We start from the raw sequence: 21440 nt of genomic DNA on the forward strand, positions 1-21440 counted from the left end.
TAGGCACTCAGAAAAGGAAGAAATGTAAAATACGGACATGGAGAGAAAGGAGCTGCTGCACCTCACACCTATGGCTGACATTAATGCCTCTTGGCTACATTTAAAAAACTAACGCCAGGATGTTGGTAAATTATTTGATCAAACCATATTGCCTCATGTACCACTTGCAGGTCCCCTGGTCCACATGAGTCCCTACACTAAATCAACACTGTGTAGGTCAGCGACTGCCAACCCCACAAAGCGAGCGTGCCCCCCCCCTTCCATGTTGTTGCTTGCCTTGGAGGGTTGGCGGTTGCTAATCAAAACAGTGTTGATTTAGTGTAGGGACTCATGTGAGCCAGGGGACCTGCACGTGGTACATGAAGCAATATGGTTTGATCAAATTATATACCAACATCCTGGCGTTGGTTTTTAAATGTGGCCGAGAGGCATTAGTGTCAGCCATAGGTGTAAGGTGCAACAGTTTCTTTCTCTCTATGTCCGGATTTTACATTTCTCCCCTTTTTGAGTGACTAGCACTACTCCTTGTAAGACCCATGTGACCCCACTTAGCAGGAAGCACCTGTGCACACATGGTAAGTACTTCCTAGTTCTACCAGTCTACCTCCAGTGCAGTGGTGAGTAGTAACACCTTGTTCACACTCGTGTTGCTTGGCGGCCGCCTTCCCTGCTGGTGGTGCCTGTGGGGTGGGGGCCCCAGTGGGTTTGGTCCTTTGACATTGGGGTTGCAGGGCTATTCTGGGGCCCCCCTCCCCTGTTGTCGCTTGCATTGTGGGGTTGGCGGTTGTTGACTGATAGTGTTGATTTAGTGTAGGGACTTATGTGGGCCAGGAGGCCTGCACGTGGTACATGAAGGAATATGGTTTGATCAAATTATATACCAACATCCTGGCATTGGTTTTTAAATCTAGCTGAGAGGCATCAGTGTCAGCCATAGGTGTGATGTGCAACAGCTCCTTTCTCTCCATGTCCGTAGTAAAGTACTGTTCACTACCAGGTCCTTAAAATCTTAATCCATTAATTGAAAATATAGCATTTAAATGACATCACCATACAATGTGTCTTTATGCCAACAGTTTTTGAACATTCATATTCAAAGTCATGGCAAGCTATTGTTTGAAACGCATGATGTTAGCATTGTACAATGAGGTAAACGCACTGCAGCAGTACACCGCTTGTTTCTGTATTGCTTTATAACTAGTTACCATTGTATTTTACAAACTAGGAAATAACCTGTTGTTGCTCAGTTTTTCCAGCTAGAGAGAGACAATAGAACAGCTTGGTGTGTTATATTTACTAGTGATACCGTAAATGTTAGAGGGAATCTCCTTTTAACCCCACAGTATCCTCATCTATCCCTCTTATGTATATTATAGGCCAGTGGTGGCTTGAAATTCCATTTGATTTTGCTCTTATAAACAATGTGCTCCTAATGACTCTGTACTGCTGAATGGATAATATTTCCCTGCTCTAATCTATTAGGTTTTGCAAAGCCAGCATTTTATTCACACTAATGGAACTTCAGGTTATACTGCAATATTAGGTCAATATCTATATATACATTATAATGTCATGCCCTGGGGAAATCTATGGGTTATCTGTCAGACACGTTTACTTGTTCAGTTTTACTTAAGCTGAGTATTGGAATTTTGTGCCTTGTAAGAACATTGTCAGAATACACTTTCCACCCTTGGGGTTGGATAAAACAATCCTGGAGCTCTTGTTGATAATCTCTCGTAAAATGGTAGTTATTATATATTCATGGCACATACTTCAGGGTAAATGTTAGCAATAAACTCCAGGGAGGGAAGTGTTCCCGCGTACAGCGTGCAAGAGGCACATTTTAGGCTAAGAATAAAACCTTCCTGATTCATGGTTGCCCTCCTCCCCCTTCCTTGTCTCTGTGATGATTAGCAGAGTGGCATGGTATAAGAGCCTGAAGGGGTCCTACAGCTGCCAATCAGGCGAGGGATGGCAAAGTGCTGGGGGCGCCCTGATACCCAGCGCCACTGATTGCACATCTCTCCATCATCAAGTGTATGTTAATAAGAGAGCAGAGAAAGCCTTAGGATGGATCGCATTACAGATAGTTTGTAGAAAAAAATACTCCCTGGGTATCTAAGAACACGACTATTCTTCCTAAACACAAAATCTTTTCCTCATTCTAATGTACTGCAAACAAACCAGGGCATTATTATATATAAAGTGTATCTAGAAAATTGTCACTGGAGATTAGAAGCCTCATTTACTTCTACATTCACATAATGAAGGGTTTAATTTACTTCTCATTGTGTAACCCCATTTTAACAGCAGTCTATAAAACACGTTTGCAAGTATGGGCAGCTGCTGTTAGATGCACTTTAAACACGCCCCTGTTGCTGTAGATGGGCATCGGATAGTTTGTAAAGTTAGATGTCCTGGAGGCGTGGTTGAGTGGCTCAAGTGCCACTGCTGAACCTGCCGTCTCCTCAAGACTGGAGGGGGGGGGGGCAGGTTGCAAGTGAAGCAACGGTGGCACTAGAGCTGCTCTGCCACACCTCTTGGACTTTTGCACCATAACTAAATTAGTTTTAAAACTATGCAATGCACACCTTATTTAAAGGAGAAGTCCGATGGAAGTTTTTATTAAAGTATTGTGTTGCCCACCCAAACGTTATACAAATCACCAATATACACTTATTACAGGAAATGCACATAAAGTGTTTCTTTCCCTGCACTTACTACTGCATCAGGGCTTCACTTCCTGGATACCATGGTGATGTCGCTTCCTGGAAAAAATGGTGATGTCGCAACCCGACTCCCAGAGCTGTGCGGGCTGTGGCTGCTGGAGAGGATGATGGCAGGGGGACACTGAGGGACACAGGGCACTGGAGGGACACTGAGTATCCCTCTGCAGCCACAGCCCGCACAGCTCTGGGAGTCCGGTCGTGACATCACTATTTTATCCAGGAAGTAACATCACCATGTTATCCAGGAAGTGAAGCCTTGATGCAGTAGTGAGTGCAGGGAAAAAAGCACTATAAGTACATTTCCCGTAGTAAGTGTATATTGGGGATTTGTATAACTTTTTGGGGACAATACAATACTTTAATAAAATTTTCCACCGGACTTTTGCTTTAAAGTACTATTCTACACTGCCTGCATTATAACATGCAAAATAGGAGTTACTACACTGAGTCTAAATAGAACATAAAGCAGGTAACATCTGCTGATGAAGCTATGAAAGGTATCTTACTGAGTCAAATAGGATGTTATAACAGCACCATTCCTGCTATCTGTATTTTGTATGTGATTTTCATTCCAGTGCACATGTGAATAAAAACGATTTTATATACAGCAGATGTGGCTGTAGGTAGGTGTATGATGGCAAGAATAGATCCTGCGTAAAGCTAGCCATAAATGATACAGTGTAAAAAGGGTATACAAGACTGTACATGATGATGATGGGTGGGGGTGTTGGGTGGCATCACAGATAATAGATATAGAGACAAGTGAACTAGAGACAAATGGAAAAATGTCACAGCAAAGAGAAATCAATGACAATAATACACCTAATCAAGAGAACTTCACTGCAAAGGAAAGAAGTGTATTGTCTAAAATTTTACTTTTAATAGAACCATTTAAAAGCATATATAGCCAAAGAATTGTATAAAAAAGATAACCATGCCACTAAACGGCATTTAACAAGCCTGTGTCGGGGGACACTCAGATAAATTCATAGGGAGTGTACTTACGGTTCGGTGTCTTCAGGGCTAGCCAGCCCTAGGATAAAAGACACTAAGGGAATAAAAAAAATCCCACAGTATTAGAAATTCTATACTGTACCTCAAAAATTAAAAGGCACTTGATAGCTGGGACAATGCCCTAGAAATTCCTGCCTATCATCATATTAACCCTATTCTGTCCCTTTCCAAAGACACAAGGCCGTCAAAAAGAGGTGCGCAATTCACACCATGCATATTGCCTCTACGCGTTTCCCTCCTCAAAAGATGATTTGTGGGGAGTTCATCAGGAGGCTTTTGATCACCGTCCTGGGGGTAACGATAATACCCAAACAGGACACTGGCGCCATAGATGGAAGAAAGCTGTCTTGCTGTCTTTGCTGTCTTCCATCTATGGCGCCAGTGTCCTGTTTGGGTATTATCGTTACCCCCAGGACGGTGATCAAAAGCCTCCTGATGAACTCCCCACAAATCATCTTTTGAGGAGGGAAACGCGTAGAGGCAATACGCATGGTGTGAATTGCGCACCTCTTTTTGACGGCCTTGTGTCTTGGGAAAGGGACAGAATAGGGTTAATGTGATGATAGGCAGGAATTTCTAGGGCATTGTCCCAGCTATCAAGTGCCTTTTAATTTTTGAGGTACAGTATAGAATTTCTAATACTGTGGGATTTTTTTATTCCCTTAGTGTCTTTTATCCTAGGGCTGGCTAGCCCTGAAGACACCGAACCGTAAGTACACTCCCTATGAATTAATCTGAGTGTCCCCCGACACAGGCTTGTTAAATGCCGTTTAGTGGCATGGTTATCTTTTTTATACAATTCTTTGGATATGGAGACAAATGGACATCCTTTCCGGAAAGATCATTTGCAGAGAAGAAAAAAAAGATTCATTGTCGTTCATTGCTAAATTTTACTGGATGACTGAACCTTTCGTTTGATATCAGAAATTCTTATCAACTATGAGCTATGTTCCCACAATTTCTTTTTGGCCATTTGGGTCCAATTAACTGCCGTTATTTTATAATGTATAATGAGCATGTTTTTTTATTTGGACGGTCGCACGCTGTTTTTTTCATTGGGTGTGCACTGCATTGGGTGTGCACTTTCCCACTGACTTCAATAGAGTACAATATTATATTGAACATATGGAATTTTGCCTTTATTTTACAGTGTGTGAACATAGCCTAACTTACGGCTAACATTGGTTAATACTCAATTATTTCGGGGAGGTGCGGGGGGGCTGCCCGGGTGATTGCTAGATCGCCCGGGCAGCCCATAGAGGCCTGCTGCCACCACTTCTATTCTGTTCATGTCGGCTGAGCGGCCGATAATCGTTCCGTGTAATGTGACCTTTACTCTTCCTTCTGTAGGAGACTTAAATTGTCTTAATGGGGTACTTTAGTGAATACAATTGTTATAAATTATTCAGTGAATTCAAATTCAAATTATCCAGTTTTACAAACTGTTCTGTGCTGCCACCTCTGTCCATGACAGGTACTGTCCAGAGCAGGACTGTCCATTTATTTTCCAAAAAGTTTTATTAAGTTTTTTATGATAAACAATTAGCATATAAACAAGTAAATCGGGCAGACAACATTAGCCCAACTCAGCAAAGCTATGCAATATACACCAAATGAAATGTTTGAAACTCGAAACATTTCGCATATCTCTTGTTATTCAATAAAAACAATAACTTCCATCGTACAATAGCTATCAATAGCCCATTCCCAGAGCAGAAAGGCAACCCCATCTTAGACATCCACCCATCTATATATGCAATTAAACCTCTAGTTCCAACATACAAGTGGAACCGAAGTAAGAAAGAAGAAAAAAAAAAAAGAAAGGGAAAGAAAGAAAAAAAAAAGAGGGGAGGGGGGGGAATGAAAGCCTCCAGTGTTCCCTCACACCTCCTTACAAGAGTCATCTCCCAAAAAGGCTACCTTTTCCCTCCAACCCTACATAGGAGGATAAATATGAAATCCAGGGCTGCCAGACTGTTTGAAATGTTACCTCTTAGCGTGTAGTCGGTCATTGACCATAATCCAGTTAAGCTTCACTTTCACCAGTTTCCAGAGGGATAACCCCCTTTTTCCAAGAGGTAGCAATCGCAATTTTGAGGTTTTCTTTTTGGATTTACTACTGCTCTGGACAGTTCCTGACACAGACAGAGATGGCAGCAGAGAGCACTGTGTCAGACTGGAAATAGCAGGACATTCAGTAGCTAATAAGTACCGTATCTCCGAACCTCTAGCAGCTGAGCATCATCGGAAAAGCTCAGAGACGCTCGGCTGCCGGGAGGGCTTCGGGAGAATGAGAGAGATGCCGGAAGTTGCCGAAGCATCTCTCATTCTCCCGAAGCCCTCCTGGCAGCAAAGTGTCTCCGAGCCTCTCCGATGAGACGTTCGGCTGCAAGGGAGAGATTCGTCAATCTCCGTCTCCGTCGCAGGCAGTGTTCGTCACACTGCCTGCGCTGGGGACGGTAGCGGAGGCGCGCGGAGGCTGGGAATGGGCCCTAGGTGAGTTTAAAAAATTTTTTTTATATCTAGCTGCAGTTAACCCCTGTCTGACCGCAGCAGAGCTGCGGTCAGGCAGGGGTTAAGATTTTCCGGAGTATAAGGCGAACCCCTGACAATCTGCTTAAAAGTCAGGGGTCGTCTTATATGCCCAGTCACCTTATACGCCGGAAAATGCGGTACTGGAAGGCTTGACATTTTTAAATAGAAGTAATTTACAAATCTGTATAACTTTCTAATAGTGGTTTTACACGGAGCGATAATTCGCCCGATCGCACGATTACGATTATCGTTCAAATTTGCTCGTTATCGTGTAAATTCGAACAATAAATCGTTCCATGTAAAACCACCATTGCACCAGTTGATTAGAATTTTTTTTTTTTTCACCGGAGTGCCCCTTTAAAGATCCTATTAATGTAGATAATATAAATTATCATACGGTTTAATTTAATATACTAATTGTTGTTAAAGGGGTATGTCCAAATGTTATTCCCTCCCCGGAGGATAAGCTAATTGGTGGGCATCCATTTGCTGTTAACCTCACCAATTATAAGTTAAAGAAATTAAAAATTTCCCCATGAATGAATGAAGTGTGCTGCTGCAGAGCCCCATATAGAATGAATACAATGCACATGGTGCACGCCAATAATTTGGGATCAGTTTTCCTCTGATCAGTGGGGGTCCTTGTGTTTTTGTCCCACCAATGATTATCTTATTATCACAGAACATGTTAGAATACATTATAATTTGACATCCAACCTTTTATCATTGTACCTTACAGTGCTATTAGCCTCGGAACAGATATGCTGGAACTTGACTGCCATCTCACGAAAGATGAACAGGTTGTGGTGTCCCATGATGGTAACTTGAAGCGGTCAACTGGTGTCAGTGCCAGTATATCCGAACTAAACTACTGTGTGAGTATTTGTATATTAATGGAATAGAAATATATTGTATTACTACCTCGTTGTAGAATGGCGATTACGGTCTTAGGCTTCTGCCCCCGTCTTCATTCCAGGAGCAAATTCAATTTCAGCAAGATGACTGGAGAAAATGGGACTGTATTGGTCTTGGTTGTTTTTAATCGTTGTCTGCTATGACACGAAACAATTATCGTTTAATTCTGAACGATCTAACGATTTTTCAAACGATAATCGTCCCGTGTAATACGGCCCTTACTTTTACCTTCAACACAGTAGTCTTCCTACACATGGATTAAGAAAGACATTGCACCTTTCAATAACTCCTTTTAGAGAATGGCCTTGACTTATAGATCAGGAACGAGTGCTGAATTAGGTGTCATAAGCATTGTGCAACTAAATGCCAAAGTCCTAAGGACCATTGATAAGTGACTATTGCTTTATGCTTATGGGACTGATTACACATAGTGAGGATGTATGTATCTACTATCTGCATTTAAGACCACAGTCATCCATTTGTCATCAGGTGGTAACAATAACGTAATTGGGTAATTGTACCTTATAACTTAAAGAAGACCTGTGGTCAGTATAAAAGGCAAGTTTTTTAACATATATTTGTAGTCTCAGGTTCCCCAAATTATTATTTTCTTTGTTGCTATATGGTTGCATATGTGCATTTCAAAGGGGTGTGAATGCTATTCTTGGGCGGCAGTCACACTCTTTTTCAATAAAATTCATATAAATTAGTACAATCATATAGCAAAATCCCTATATTTTGGGAATAGGGGGTGCAGCAACAAAATAAAAGCAGCAGTATTTTTTTTGAAGGCTGATCCCAGGTTCTCTTTAAAACAATCGGCAACAATGTATGTAAATTATGTATTTAGCAGCAAAAACAGACTTTACAATAATCCCACCCAAAAGTGTATGGGCCCTTTTACACGGAATGATAATCGTGCGAAAAAACGTTATATCGTTTAAATTTAAACAATAATCGTTCTGTGTAATTGCAGGCAACGATCAAAAAATCGTTGGTATATTGTTGATCGTTGATTTAGATCTGAACCTAAAATTATCGTTTATCGTTCGCTGTAATTCCACATTCGTTCGCTCAAGTTCCGCATTTGTTCACTAATCGTTCAGTGTAATTGCACATTGTTCATTGTTTTGCTAGGATCAGAAGGAATAAATGATTATAGTAACAATCATATCTAATGGTTCTGTGTAATATGGTGAACGATTTCAGCTTAAGGATAAACAATTTCATTTGCTATCGTTAGTCGTAAATAGTTAAAAATCGTTCCGTGCAATAGTACCCTATGGCTATGTTCACACAATGTTTTTTCAGCTCAGTTTAAAATTACATCTGTCATTTTGAGTCTAAAATGACAGACGTCATTTAGCTGTCTGGCCTCCCCTTGGTACATTATTCTAGTTTGGTGAGTGGACGTCTTTTATTTCAGCCACTTCCTCCCCGGTCCCCCCCAAAAAGTGCCCCCACGCTGGATAAACCCTTTAATATTAAAAATGGAGAAAGAATGGTGACAAAAGTAAAAATATGTGTGAACAACTAATAAAAAACGTCCGCTGTTTGCAAAAAACATCCCAAAATAATTGTCATGATCATTATTTTGACATCCGCTGTGATAACGTCTGTTATTCAATACATTGTGTGCATTGGACGTCCCTCTTTCCATTAACTTCAATGCATTGCATTCCAGTCAGTTAAAGGACAACTCCGGCGAAAATTTTTTTTGGCTTATTTAACACACATTACAAAGTTATATAACTTTGTAATGTGGTTAAATACCCGGTCTGGCCCCCTTCCCCCACTTTCCGACCCCCGACCCCCCACCCCGGAAGTTAAAGAATGTATACATTACCTATTACGGTCGTCACGGTCCTCTTCTCTGGTGTCGGGTGACGTCAGAGCTGGGGGCGGTCCGGGTCTTCTTCCTCTTCGGCGTCTTCATTGAGAGTGAATGGGAGAGAAAAGGCTGCTGGTGCACATGCGCACCAGCAGCCTTTTCATTGGCTGGAGCGCATCACATGGCTTCCAGCTTGCTCAGCCCTGATTGGCTGAGCTTGCTGGAAGCCATGTGATGCGCTCCAGCCAATGAAAAGGCTGCCGGTGCGCAAGCGCACTGGCAGCCTTTTCTCTCTCATGGACCCGGAAGCAAGAGACATTGCTGGACGGCGGACGCAGGTGACGGTGAGGCGGACGGCGGGCGAATGGAGTGGCGATCGTCACCGGAGGGATGGTGAGTATGGTGTCTGTGTTTTGTTTTTTTTTGGGGGGGGTCCCGCCGGAGTTGTCCTTTAAATCGCTGCAATAACAGACGTTTTTTTAAATAGCAAAAGCAGCCGCCTTTTCTCTATTTTTGACGTTGTGTGAACATGGTCTATGGGCATTTTCCCCGTAGTTTGGCAGTGTTCCTATGAGTGGAACCTAAATGTCCAATTAAAAAAAAAAAAAAGCATGGCTACTTTCTTGCAAAAACAGCACCACACCTGAGCTGCAAAACGATCCCCAAACTGACGAAAAGAGCAGTGCTGCTTCTAGAAGAAAGTGTCCATGTTTTTCAGCCTGGATAACCCCTTTAAATTTTGGCAAGTATCCATTTTAAATGAATGTCATAGAAGGTGTATGACCACTTTAAGACTAGGATTTCAGTTATGTCCTTGTGGCACTGACAGCATAGCAGGCAATAGGCTGGATATAGTATATCTAGAGGATATGTAATAAATGACTGATAAGTGAGGTTCCCACCACCCACCGCACCCTCCATATCTTTCAGTGGGGAGGTGGATGTATGCATTGCTTCCTCCATTAAAATTTATGGCAGCCACAGAAAGATTTGATCAAGCAGCGCTAAAAGGAAATGTGGGATGGCTTTGAGTTTACAGTACAAATAATGTAATTCCTGAGTTGCTGGAGCTGAGGTGATTAACCTTCCCCGGCTGTGGAGTCTGAATGAGCACATGCTGGTTTATCTGAAGACACATAAAATAGGAGAAAGGTCAGGTATTGTTACTATGGGGCTGACTGCATAGAAATTACATTCCTACACAGTGAAGTATTATTTCCATTTCATTTCTTCTTTAAATTTCCCTTTTTTTTTTTAATATAAATGACATTTTGCTAGGGCTGGGCGGTATACCGCAAAAATACCGATACCGTCACTGGCGTCGGTTAACCGACCTCAACTTAGCCAGGACGGTATCTGCGGTATTTTTGCTTTTCTATCTCCCTGTCAGAGTGCCCCCTCACTGCGCCCATCCTGTGAGAGCGCCCCCCGCACACACGCACGCCGCCTGGCATTAGCGCTGTACATTATGTGCAGGGGCGCTAATATCAGAGCGGGAGGTGGTGGAGGAGCAGCAGTGTAAGAAGGCCCCGCCCCCCGCAAGTCCCGTCCAAGCGCCCGCCCTCCTTACCCGTCCGGTCCCGTCTGAGGCTCCTCACCTGTCCGATACCACCCCACCCCCAGCGGTCCAGTCCCGTCCGAGGCCCCCCACCTCTCCCCTCCGAGGCTCCTCCCCCACACACCCGGTCGGCGAACACTGCCCATGTTTCCTGTGTGTGCAGGGATGCCGGCGTGTCAGAGCTGGAGGAGCAGCATTTGGGGGCGGCTGTCCTGTACTTCCCTAAGTAACAGTACAGGAGTGTAGCATAGGAGGAATGAATGGGCTGCAGCAGGCAGGATAAGTTATAGGAGACATCCTGCTGCAGCCCATTCATTCCTCCTATGCTACAGCCCTGTACTGTTACTAAGGGAACTACATTTCCCTGTATAGTAATACACCCCTATCCGCCGCCTTGTATAGTCATATACCCCTGTCTGCCCCCCCCCCTGTATAGTCATACACCCCTGTCCCCCCTCTGTATAGTCATACACCCCTGTCCCCCCCCCCCCGCTGTATAGTCATACACCCCTGTCCCCCCCCTGTATAGTCATACACCCCTGTCCCCCCCCCCCGCTGTATAGTCATACACCCCTGTCCCCCCCCTGTATAGTCATACACCCCTGTCCCCCCCCTGTATAGTCATACACCCCTCTCCGCCCCGCCTGTATAGTCATACACCCTTGTCCCCCCCCCTGTATAGTCATACACCCCTCTCTGCCCCCCCTGTATAGTCATACACCCCTGTCCCCCCCCTGTATAGTCATACACCCCTGTCGCCCCCCTGTATAGTCATACACCCCTGTCCCCCCCCCCCTGTATAGTCATACACCCCTGTCCCCCCCCCTGTATAGTCATACACCCCTGTCCCCCCCCCCTGTATAGTCATACACCCCTGTCCCCCCCCCTGTATAGTAATACACCCCTGTCCCCCCCCCTGTATAGTCATACACCCCTGTCCCCCCCCCTGTATAGTCATACACCCCTGTCCGTCCCCCCTGTATAGTCATACACCCCTGCCCGCCCACCCCGCCTGTATAGTCATACACCCCTGTCCGCCCACCCCGCCTGTATAGTCATACACCCCTGTCCGCCCACCCCGCCTGTATAGTCATACTCCCCTATCCCCCCTGTATAGTCATACACCCCTGTCCGTCCCCCCTGTATAGTCATACACCCCTACCCCCCCTGTATAGTCATACACCCCCATCCCCCCCCCACTGTATAGTCATACACCCCTATCCCCCCTGTATAGTCATATACCCCTATCCCTCCTGTATAGTCATACACCCCTCTCCACCCCCCGCCTGTATAGTCATACACCCCTGTCCACCCCCCCCCCCGTATAGTCATACACCCCTATCCGCCCCCTGTATAGTTAATCACCCCTGTCCGCCACCCCTGTATAGTTATACACCCCTGTCCGCCACCCCTGTATAGTTATACACCCCTGTCCGCCACCCCTGTATAGTCATGCTCAGTGAGTTTTTTACTTTTTTGATATTGACAGTTTTTCATAGCAAGTGGGTGTGGTTTGCAAAAAGGGGCGAGTCATAATTATCGTTCAGTTATCGTTACCGCGGCTACATGTGCGATTAATCGCGATATTGATTTTGGCCCATATCGCCCAGCCCTACATTTTGCTAACATTTTATATTAATATTAGTATTTGCAAACACCCTTGGAAATGCTGCAGCTCTTAACAATACCTGAAAGCACCCAGGATGTTAAAGGGGTTGTCTATTAAGACAAACCCAGTCTGTAATTCCTATTAGGATCTATGATGTCATAAAGGGAAGGGGAGCTCTATTAGTCATGAGTGGAGAGAGCGTCTCTGACCGACTCCACTTGTTCAGTTAATGTTATGGACTATCTGCCATTTGATACCACATTTCCCCAGCAGTGGCTGAAATGTCTGGCCAGGCAAAACCTTTTACTGTAGGCATCATTTCTGGAGAGACTTGTTTTCCCAAACATTCTATTACTTATGCCTATTACATTTTTTTGTACTGATCTATAATACATTCCATTATATGCCATAATACAGACCCATAGGGGCATAGAGCATGCACACAGCAGTGCCATGTACACATAAATGGATTGTTTTTATAGAGATAGTTCCTGGGCATATAGACATTATGGAGGGATCCCAAACTCCAGACCCCCTCAATGCGCTAGAAGAAAGCCACCGTGTGTCACGGCCGAGGCAGGGTCCTGTGCTTCGGGCCACCAACACTCCACTTCTCTTTCTTGCTCGCTGACAGCAGACACCTCAGCCCATGTGCAGGGTCCCAGCCCCGCTGTCTGTTTGGCTCCACTGAGTGTCTTACCTCTCTGCGCTCCTGCTTCACGTCGTTCTGGCCGGAGCACACGTCCCCACCTCCTAGGGCGCGCACGCGCCAGCTGTCACAGATTTAAAGGGACAGTGCGTCCCTAATTGGTTAGTGCACCAATCACCTGCCCCTATAAATAAAGCACCTGTTCTGACATTCCCTGTTGGATCCTATGCATGCTTCCTTAAGTGTGTGGTTCCAGCTCTCCGTTGTTCCTGCCGCCTGTTGGTTCAGCCGTGAGTCCTGCTGCGTTCTTGCTGTCTGCCTACATATCTCTAGCTGCATCTTGCCTGCCTCCATTAGTAAGCCTAGCCAGGGGTAGCGACCTGGGGGTCGCCTACTGCAGCAAATTTTTTCTGCCTTGCAGTGGGCACTGGTGAAGACCAGTGGCCTCTTAGACTCTACTCCCTGGTACAGCTTACACCATCACTAGCAGTGGTACAGAAGATGCGCTACCCCAGTTTTTGCACTGTGCCTGCCACATAGTATTAGCGCTAGACATAAGCGAACCTGGAGCTCTCAGCATTTGATTATTGGCTGAAGAAGTGCGAAGCAGCCCAAAGGCTGCCTGTAAAACATAGATACTACCACACTTCTTTAGCCACTGATAAATAAATGCAGAGAGTTCAGTTTCAGACAAACCCAAATGTGCTTGAGGTTCAGTTATCTCTAATCAGCAATTCTGGTTAAAGAACCCCCCCCCCCCCCCCCCCCCCCCCTCAAACAACCAGGGAAATTTAAAATTAGCGATGTGCAAAAAAAAAAAAAAATAGTAATAAAAAAGGCCAATATTTATAAATGTGCCCCTATGTGTATTACAATGTAGAATCTGTGCCGTTTTCAAACATCTAATCCTGGAGGATTTTCTAGGTCTTTATTTTGTCTTATAAGGTATGTTTCAGTAGATTTTATGTAACTTGACATGCTTAATACAGAACTCATGTTACCCTAGTAACCTTTCTAGCTGTCTGGTCTTGTTTGGATACCCAGGATCATTCCTCATAGCAGAGATACATGGTGGATATTAAATCAGTATAGTTACCTGCATGAACAGATATTAGGAGCACATAGTAGACATGCACTTAGACAGTACGTGGTAGGCTAAGTGTCTTCTGTGCCGGGCAGGTCACGAGAATCCATATTGTTTATTTTCCACTGCAAAAAAAACAATTCAATTGCATTGGAGTTGGATTGTTTGCTGGATTGTGGTGTTGAGTCTACCCCTCAATCCTCAACATGGCAATGGACCCTAAACAAATGCTCTGCAGCACTCTGGCTTTCAGCGGGATCTCTACATTTTATTACAGTCCAATACATAAGAAAGTAAAGTTGACACATTCTCGCTTCCTTCCTCTTTCTCTTTCCATGGTAGTCACATACAGTCTCTTCTGTTAATGAAGATTAATACATTTGTGCATTAACCTATACATCTCCCTATGTTGTTGCAGGATCTGCCCCCATATTTATGTCAGCTGGATGTGACATTTGAAAAAGGTAAATGTTTTATTGCTCTACTGTTGTTTGCATAGCATAGTCCATGTTTACCGAACAGAGACAAATAGCCTCAGGCTATTGTGCAAGAAAGCTCAATGTAAATGTATCATTAATAGCAGTATACATATATTCCATCTCACAGAGCCTTATATGTTGGTATGTGGTCTAGTATTCTCTCTAGAAGTAATGATTCATAGACATAGGGGGAGATTTATCAGACATGGTGTAAAGTGAAACTGGCTCAGTTGCCCCTAGCAACCAATCAGATTCTACCTTTCATTCCTCGCTGGTTCTTTGGAAAATAAAAGGTGGAATCTGATTGGTTGCTAGTGGAAACTGAGCCAGTTTCACTTTACACCATGTTTGATAAATCTCCTTAGGGCTAGTTCACAGTAAAACTGGCAAAATTCCTCGACGGAACTCTCCACCACGGAATCCTGCCAGCCTCCATGTCATACAGCCAGTCTGAACTGGCCCTTGGGGCCCTATTCCACTGGACGATTATCATTCAGTTTATCGTTAAATCGTTCGAATCTAAACGATAATCGTTTGTTTGAATAGCAGTTAACGACTAACGACCGAATGAGAAATGGTTGATCGTTCAATAAAACCTGGACCTATTTTTATCGTTGCCCGTTCGCAAATCGTTTGCATTGAATAAGAAGTCGTTCGGTTGTTCGCAGTAGTGACGAACGCAATAGCGACGACAAGACGACCGCAAGAACGATCATAAGTAACGATTACACTGGCCAACAAATTTTCAAAAGTTGTTTGGTTCAGAAATAAAATTATCCATTTCTTAATGATTTTTATGTGCTGAATTCAAATATCACAAGGAAAAATGTGAATTGGCTCTAGTTTCTATGATATGGAAGAGTTCTCATGTTACTGTTTTGTGAATTGTATAGAATACAGTAGAATAGCCGACATGTTTATTACTTCTGCAATCATAAGGAAGCAAGTTTACTGTTCATAAACTTTTAAAATATTTTCATAGGAAACTTAGTTCTATTTGAAATCAACTACAATTTACAGGCATATCCAAGAATTTTTACAAATTAATTATGTTTATTAAACTCCGGAATGTAGATCCGTATTCAATGACTTCTTGGTGCATTTACACGTGCCTTTTGTATTCATACATGGGATTGTCTCTGATAACTGTCCAACAGTAATCTGCAAGCATTGATGGGTTCCATTTACCCCGATACCTTAGGCTAGGTTCACACTGCGTTTTTGCAATGTTTTTTTCATCCATTTTTTGCAAAAACCGGATGAAAAATGGATGAATTTGTGTGCATCCGTTTTGAACCGTTTTTCCATTGACTTCCATTATAAAAAAAAAAACAGATCAAAACGGATCCGTTTTTTTAACGGACACAAAAGTAGTGTTGACACTACTTTTGTGTCCGTTAAAAAAAAATGGATCCATTTTTTTTATAATGGAAGTCAATGGAAAAGCAGATGAAAACGGATGCACACAAATGCATCTGTTTTTTTCATCCTTTTTTCCCCGCAAAAAATGGATGAAAAACACGAATAGCAAAAATGCAGTGTGAACCTAGCCTTATACCATAACTATTGGTCATTTTAAGATGATGCAATATACCAGTTGATGATGCAATACTAATGATGCAAACTTTTCCTAGTATTGTATCACAGGCTGTGAGAAGTATAAAAAGTACATCTACATCTTGAAAATTAGAGCCAATTTCAAAATTTGAACATCATTTTCGATCTCAGCACCCCAAAATTAGTTGAGTTCAACTGTTTTCAACCTTTTTGGCTGTTGACCAGTGTTATCTATCCATGTAAATGGGTGAACAATTTCAGGTCTTTTGTAATAGCGGTCGTTTGGATCGTTTATCGTTAACGATTATGCGAACGATAAACGTCCCGTGGAATAGGGCCCTTAGTCCCTAAATGTGTCCTTTCTGGCTTGATGTCTGTGCCTTGGAGTATGATGTCAAATGTAGAAAACCAGAAGAGCCAGCAAAGGGCACCCCTGCTCTGCACATAACGACAGGGATAGCGCACTCTTTATAGACAAGAAGGTTGCTGTGTAGACACAGGGCCTCACAATGGCATCCAGCTATGTCTTATTCAGTCCGCCACAAACAGTTTTGCAACCACGGATGTTATCTAAAGAAATTGCCGGTCACAACGTCTATGGAATCCCGGCTGGAATTGAATAGCGGCTGCACACGACTTACAGAGCAGACAATTTAAAGTCTGGCTCCGGCTGCACTTTATATTGTCAGCTATGGTGATTTCAACTGTGGGCACACCGGAACGTGCCATATTCCAATGAAAAAGAAACGAGGTTCACTGCACTACCGGCCGTGATGAACGTCACTAACACCAGCAGTTCTGTGACACGGCCATGTCACAGAAGGACCGGTGTCATACTGTGTGTGATCCCGGCCTTTGGATGCAAAATACCTAGCAAAAATACTGTGTGTGAACATAGCCCATTGTCTACATAGGTGTCTGTTGGTGCATTGATGGTAAATGTTGTTCTGTCTTCTCCCCAGATTGCTGCTGTGATGGTGGGGATGACAGAAGAATCCCACTACTGAAGGAAGTGTTTGAAGCATTTCCAGAAACCCCAATAAACATTGATATCAAAGTGAATAATGACGTTCTTGTGAAAAAGGTATGTGTTGTGTCCATTCTGTTAGTCTGGTCATAAGCCGCTAACTAGTTATATAAGGTGTCATTGTTCCAGATTAGTGATGAGCGAGTACTAAAATGCTTGGGTGCTCGTTACTCGAGACGAGTATTTCCCGATACTCGAGTGCTCGTTTCGATTACCGAACCCCATTGAAGTCAATGGGAGACTTTAGCTTTTTTGCAGAAGACTCAAGTTCGGTAGAAAGAAGGTCGTGTGAAAACCTGTCAACCTCAGAAATTGATGGACACACAACGGAAATGGAGAGGAAACAGCAGGGGCAGCATGTATGCATGCCTCTGAGACTGCCTAATGGCACCATTATGCCTAATTCTGTGCAACAGCCTGGTTAAAACAGAGGTAGGCATATGGACCACCCAAAAACTCAGCCTGACACAGCATGGCAGTAAGAACACAGGGAACCATTAAAACAGAGGTAGCATATGATGAAACACCCCAAAATTTAGCCTGACACAGCATGGCGGTAAGGACAGAGTGAACAAGGTAGAAGCGGTAGCCAGTGAGCCTTCCAAAAATTATACCGGACACAGCATGGCATTGAGCACACAGAGAACCATTAAAAGTGAATGAGGAAGCAATTGAGCCTCCCAAAAATTAGGCCAGACTCAGCATGGCAGTTAGCACACAGAGAACCATTAAAAGTGAGTGAGGAAGCTAGTGAGCCTCCCAAAAATTAGGTCAGACACAGCATAGCATTGAGCACACAGAGAACCATTAAAAGTGAGTGAGGAAGCAAGTGAGCCTCCCAAAAAATAGGCCAGACACAGCATAGCATTGAGCACACAGAGAACCATTAAAAGTGAGTGAGAAAGCAAGTGAGCCTCCCAAAAAATTGAGTGAGGCCAGGGGCTGGGATTTATAGTGTACACGAACCTAGGTGCTGACAGCTAACTGGCTAGGTCAGCTGTCAGTCACCATCAAGGGTACACCTGATGCCTCTCAACCGGGGGTGGTGAGGCCCCAGCCACGGCTAGAAAAAAAATAAAATAAAACAGCAGGCTGGTTGGCGAGGGCGCGATTGGCGGGCCCCCGGCAACCAGTCCCGCTCCTCCACAGACGTAGTGTGACGTCAGAGCATGGCAGTGAGGACACAGAACAATACAGTCTTCTTAAGAGGCCAAAGAATTTGAACGAATACACTTTCAATCCTTTAAAGAGTCTCTAAGAGACGGCAAGTGCGGTAGCCTGTGTATTAAAAAGACCTGGTCAATCCTGCCTTCAAAAAGGCTACGACAACATCCAAGGAAGGATAGAAGCTACTGATGAAAGACCTGGTCAATCCTGCCTTCAAAACGGCTAAAACATCCAAAGAAGGTAGAAGGTGCTGTTCATCAGTTTGAGCACCGCCTGTTGGCGCTTACCCACGGTAGTGCTTCTGCGCCTAAAACTAAAATAGCCGGATTATGGCTAGATTTAGCCTCACACCCTCATGCAGTTTTGCGTGATAGGCATCTCTTTGGAGGTAGGGACGAAGAATAACAATACAGTCTTCTTAAGAGGCCGCAAGCTAAAAAATGAAAGGACGGCAGAGAACACCCGCAAATTGACATCCACAGATTGTATGGTACGAAATGGACAACACAAGGATGCTAAATTAGGATCCACCATTATCACTGTCTGTTCCTTTGAACAGTGGCGTGTATCTTGGAGATACAATAGATGACCAGACAGCCCTGCAAAATTGCACTTGAATTGAAGTTGATTTGATTTTAAAATTTAAATTGAAGTCTAGAAAATAAAAAAAATATAAAGTGGCCATTACCGGCCTTTAGATGAGGCAGGCGTGGAACCTCACAAAAATTAAGCCTGACACAGTAGAGTAAGAGTAAAAAAAAAAAAAAAAAACAGCTGGATGGTTGGCGGGGGTGCGATCGGCGGGCCCCCGGCAACCAGTCCCGCTCCTCCGCAGACGTAGTGTAACATCAGAGCATGGCAGTGAGGACGCAGAGAACCATTAAAAGTGAGGTAGCAAGTGAGCCTCCCAAAAATTAGGCCTGACACAGCATGGTGGTGAGGACACAGAGTTTCATTAAAGCAGAGTTAGCATTTGAACCAACCCAAAATTTAGCCTGACACAGCATGGCGGTGAAAACACATGGAACCATTCAAACACCGGTAGCATGTGGACCACCCAGAAACTTAGCCTGAAACCACAGACCCAGACCAAGATGGACAATACAATTATGGCTAGATTTAGCCTCATACCCACTTGCAGTTGTGCGTGAGAGACATATCTTTGGAAGTAGGGACGAAGAATAACAATACAGTCTTCTTAAGAGGAATTTTATTTGAACGAATGAATACACTTTCAATCTTTTAAAGAGTCTCTAAGAGAGGGCAAGTGTCTGGTCAAGACCTGGTCAATCCTGCCTTCGAAAAGGCTACAACATCCAAGGAAGGTAGACGGAACTGGTGAAAGGCCTGGTCAATCCTGCCTTCAAAACGGCTACAACATTGAAAAAGGTAAAAGGTACTGGTGAAAGGATGGCAGAGGACACCCCTAAGATAAGATGACATCCACAGATAATATGGTTCGAAATGGACAAGACAAGGAAGGTAAATTGAATTTGACTTTGAAATTTACTTTAGCAGTTGGGGTAACATTCCCTGCATCATGTGACTCCCCACTTCTCCCCCCACCGTTGTTTTGAGTTTGACCTTGTCCTCGACCCTTAACCCTGGGTTTCACCATTTTATGGACACTGCACAGTATGGAACTTAGATAGCCCTTGCGTATGAAATACATAAATCAGGAAAAATACTTGTGCTCCCACAAGTTTTGGGGGGCTGTACGGTACAATCTGGTACTGGCTGGACCTAGATACACGCTGTGATACCCCCTTACAATGAGCAGTGAAGTGATATGCAGGATGTACTACAAATCCCAGCAATACAGTGTAGTCCCCACGAGTTTAGGGGGGCTGTACGATACAATCTGGTGGTGGCTGGACCTAGACACACTCTCTGATACCCTCTTACAATGAGCAGTGAAGTGCTATGCAGGATGTACTACAAATCCCAACAATCCAATGTAGTACAGCAGGACCACCAGCCCCAAAATCAAAAAGGAGTACACTGAGCACTTCTTAGGGGTCTGTATGCAACACCTAATGTCCCCTTTTCTGGCAGCAGCCGATCACCACAGTGTGCTATTGAAATCCTGGTAGCAGCACTGCAAGTCCCAGCCAGCAGTCTGTAGTAATAGTATTAAAAAACGATTTGAAGCCCTGAAAAGGGCTGTTTGTTTGTATTGCTAGTATTCCCTGCCTACTGGAACGCTAAATCCTACACTGACGCTCTCCCTGACCAGCAGCAGCTCTGTCCCTTATCTCTCACAGCACGCGTCTGAAGCGAGTACTGCCGGCTGCGCGTTTTATATGGCAGGGTCATCTGATCTGGCCAACCAATCGCTGCTATCGACATGTATAGGTCCCACGTCATCGCAGGATGTAGCAAAGAGTCTCCTGCATATTTATTGGCTGAGAAATAGCACCCAAACTTACAGGAAACGGATAATGAGATTTTCTCGAGTATCGCAAGATGCTCGTCCGAGTAACGAGTACCATTGAGTACCCTAATACTCGATCGATTACCAAGCTCGGACGAGCATGCTCGCTCATCATTATTCCAGATGCTTTTGTGCTTTTACGCTCAGTAAGTGCACATAATCTTCCATATTTTAGATGCAATTGGTCGTGAAATTCATAAAGGGCTTGTCAGCTTTGGGCAGTCTCAAAATTTTGTGACATTGACATAATGTCTACCGAAGCTTTCATGGGTTCAACTGGAAATAAATCATTTAACGCCCATTGAAATAAAAAAAAATAAAAAAAGAACTGTGCCATTCAGAGGAGCTGCGTTTTCCAGGGAAGGATTCACCCATTGCAGCAGCTCTGGTTAAAGGGGTTATCCAGCGCTACAAAAACATGGCCACTTTTCCCCCCTCTTTTGTCTCCAGTTCAGGTGTGGTTTGCAATTAAGCTCCATTTACTTCAATGGAACGGAGTTTGAAACCCCACCCAATCTGGAGACAAGAGAGGGGGAAAAGTGGCCATGTTTTTGTAGCGCTAGATAACCCCTTTAATGTGGGGACAGGACATGTTTACATGTATGGGAATCTCCTATAGTGCATCCAAAGCAGACAACCCCTCTATTAGCCATCCTGAGAAAGCACTTTACCTGTAAGGGCCCTTTTACACGGAAAGATTATCTGACAGATTTGAAGCCAAAGATTTGAAGCCAAAGCCGGGAATGGACTATAAACAGAGATCAGGTAATAAAGGAAAGCCTGATATTTCTCCTCTTTTCAAATCCATTCCTGGTTTTGGCTTCAAATCTTTGGCAGATAATCTGTCAGATA

The 21440-nt window shown here is 43.9% G+C and overlaps 1 protein-coding gene across 1 annotated transcript in view; it reads left to right on the forward strand.

The window, feature by feature from the left end:
* Positions 1-21440, forward strand: part of GDPD1 (glycerophosphodiester phosphodiesterase domain containing 1) — a 59528-nt gene that overhangs the window by 26950 nt on the left and 11138 nt on the right. The window contains exons 3-5 of the mRNA XM_069944447.1: positions 7018-7153; positions 14343-14388; positions 16923-17044. Coding sequence (XP_069800548.1) covers positions 7018-7153; positions 14343-14388; positions 16923-17044 — 304 coding nt within the window. The remainder of the gene's footprint in view (positions 1-7017; positions 7154-14342; positions 14389-16922; positions 17045-21440) is intronic.

The sequence above is a fragment of the Dendropsophus ebraccatus genome, chromosome 11 (assembly GCF_027789765.1).
Source record: "Dendropsophus ebraccatus isolate aDenEbr1 chromosome 11, aDenEbr1.pat, whole genome shotgun sequence".
In the NCBI taxonomy this organism is placed as follows: domain Eukaryota; kingdom Metazoa; phylum Chordata; class Amphibia; order Anura; family Hylidae; genus Dendropsophus; species Dendropsophus ebraccatus.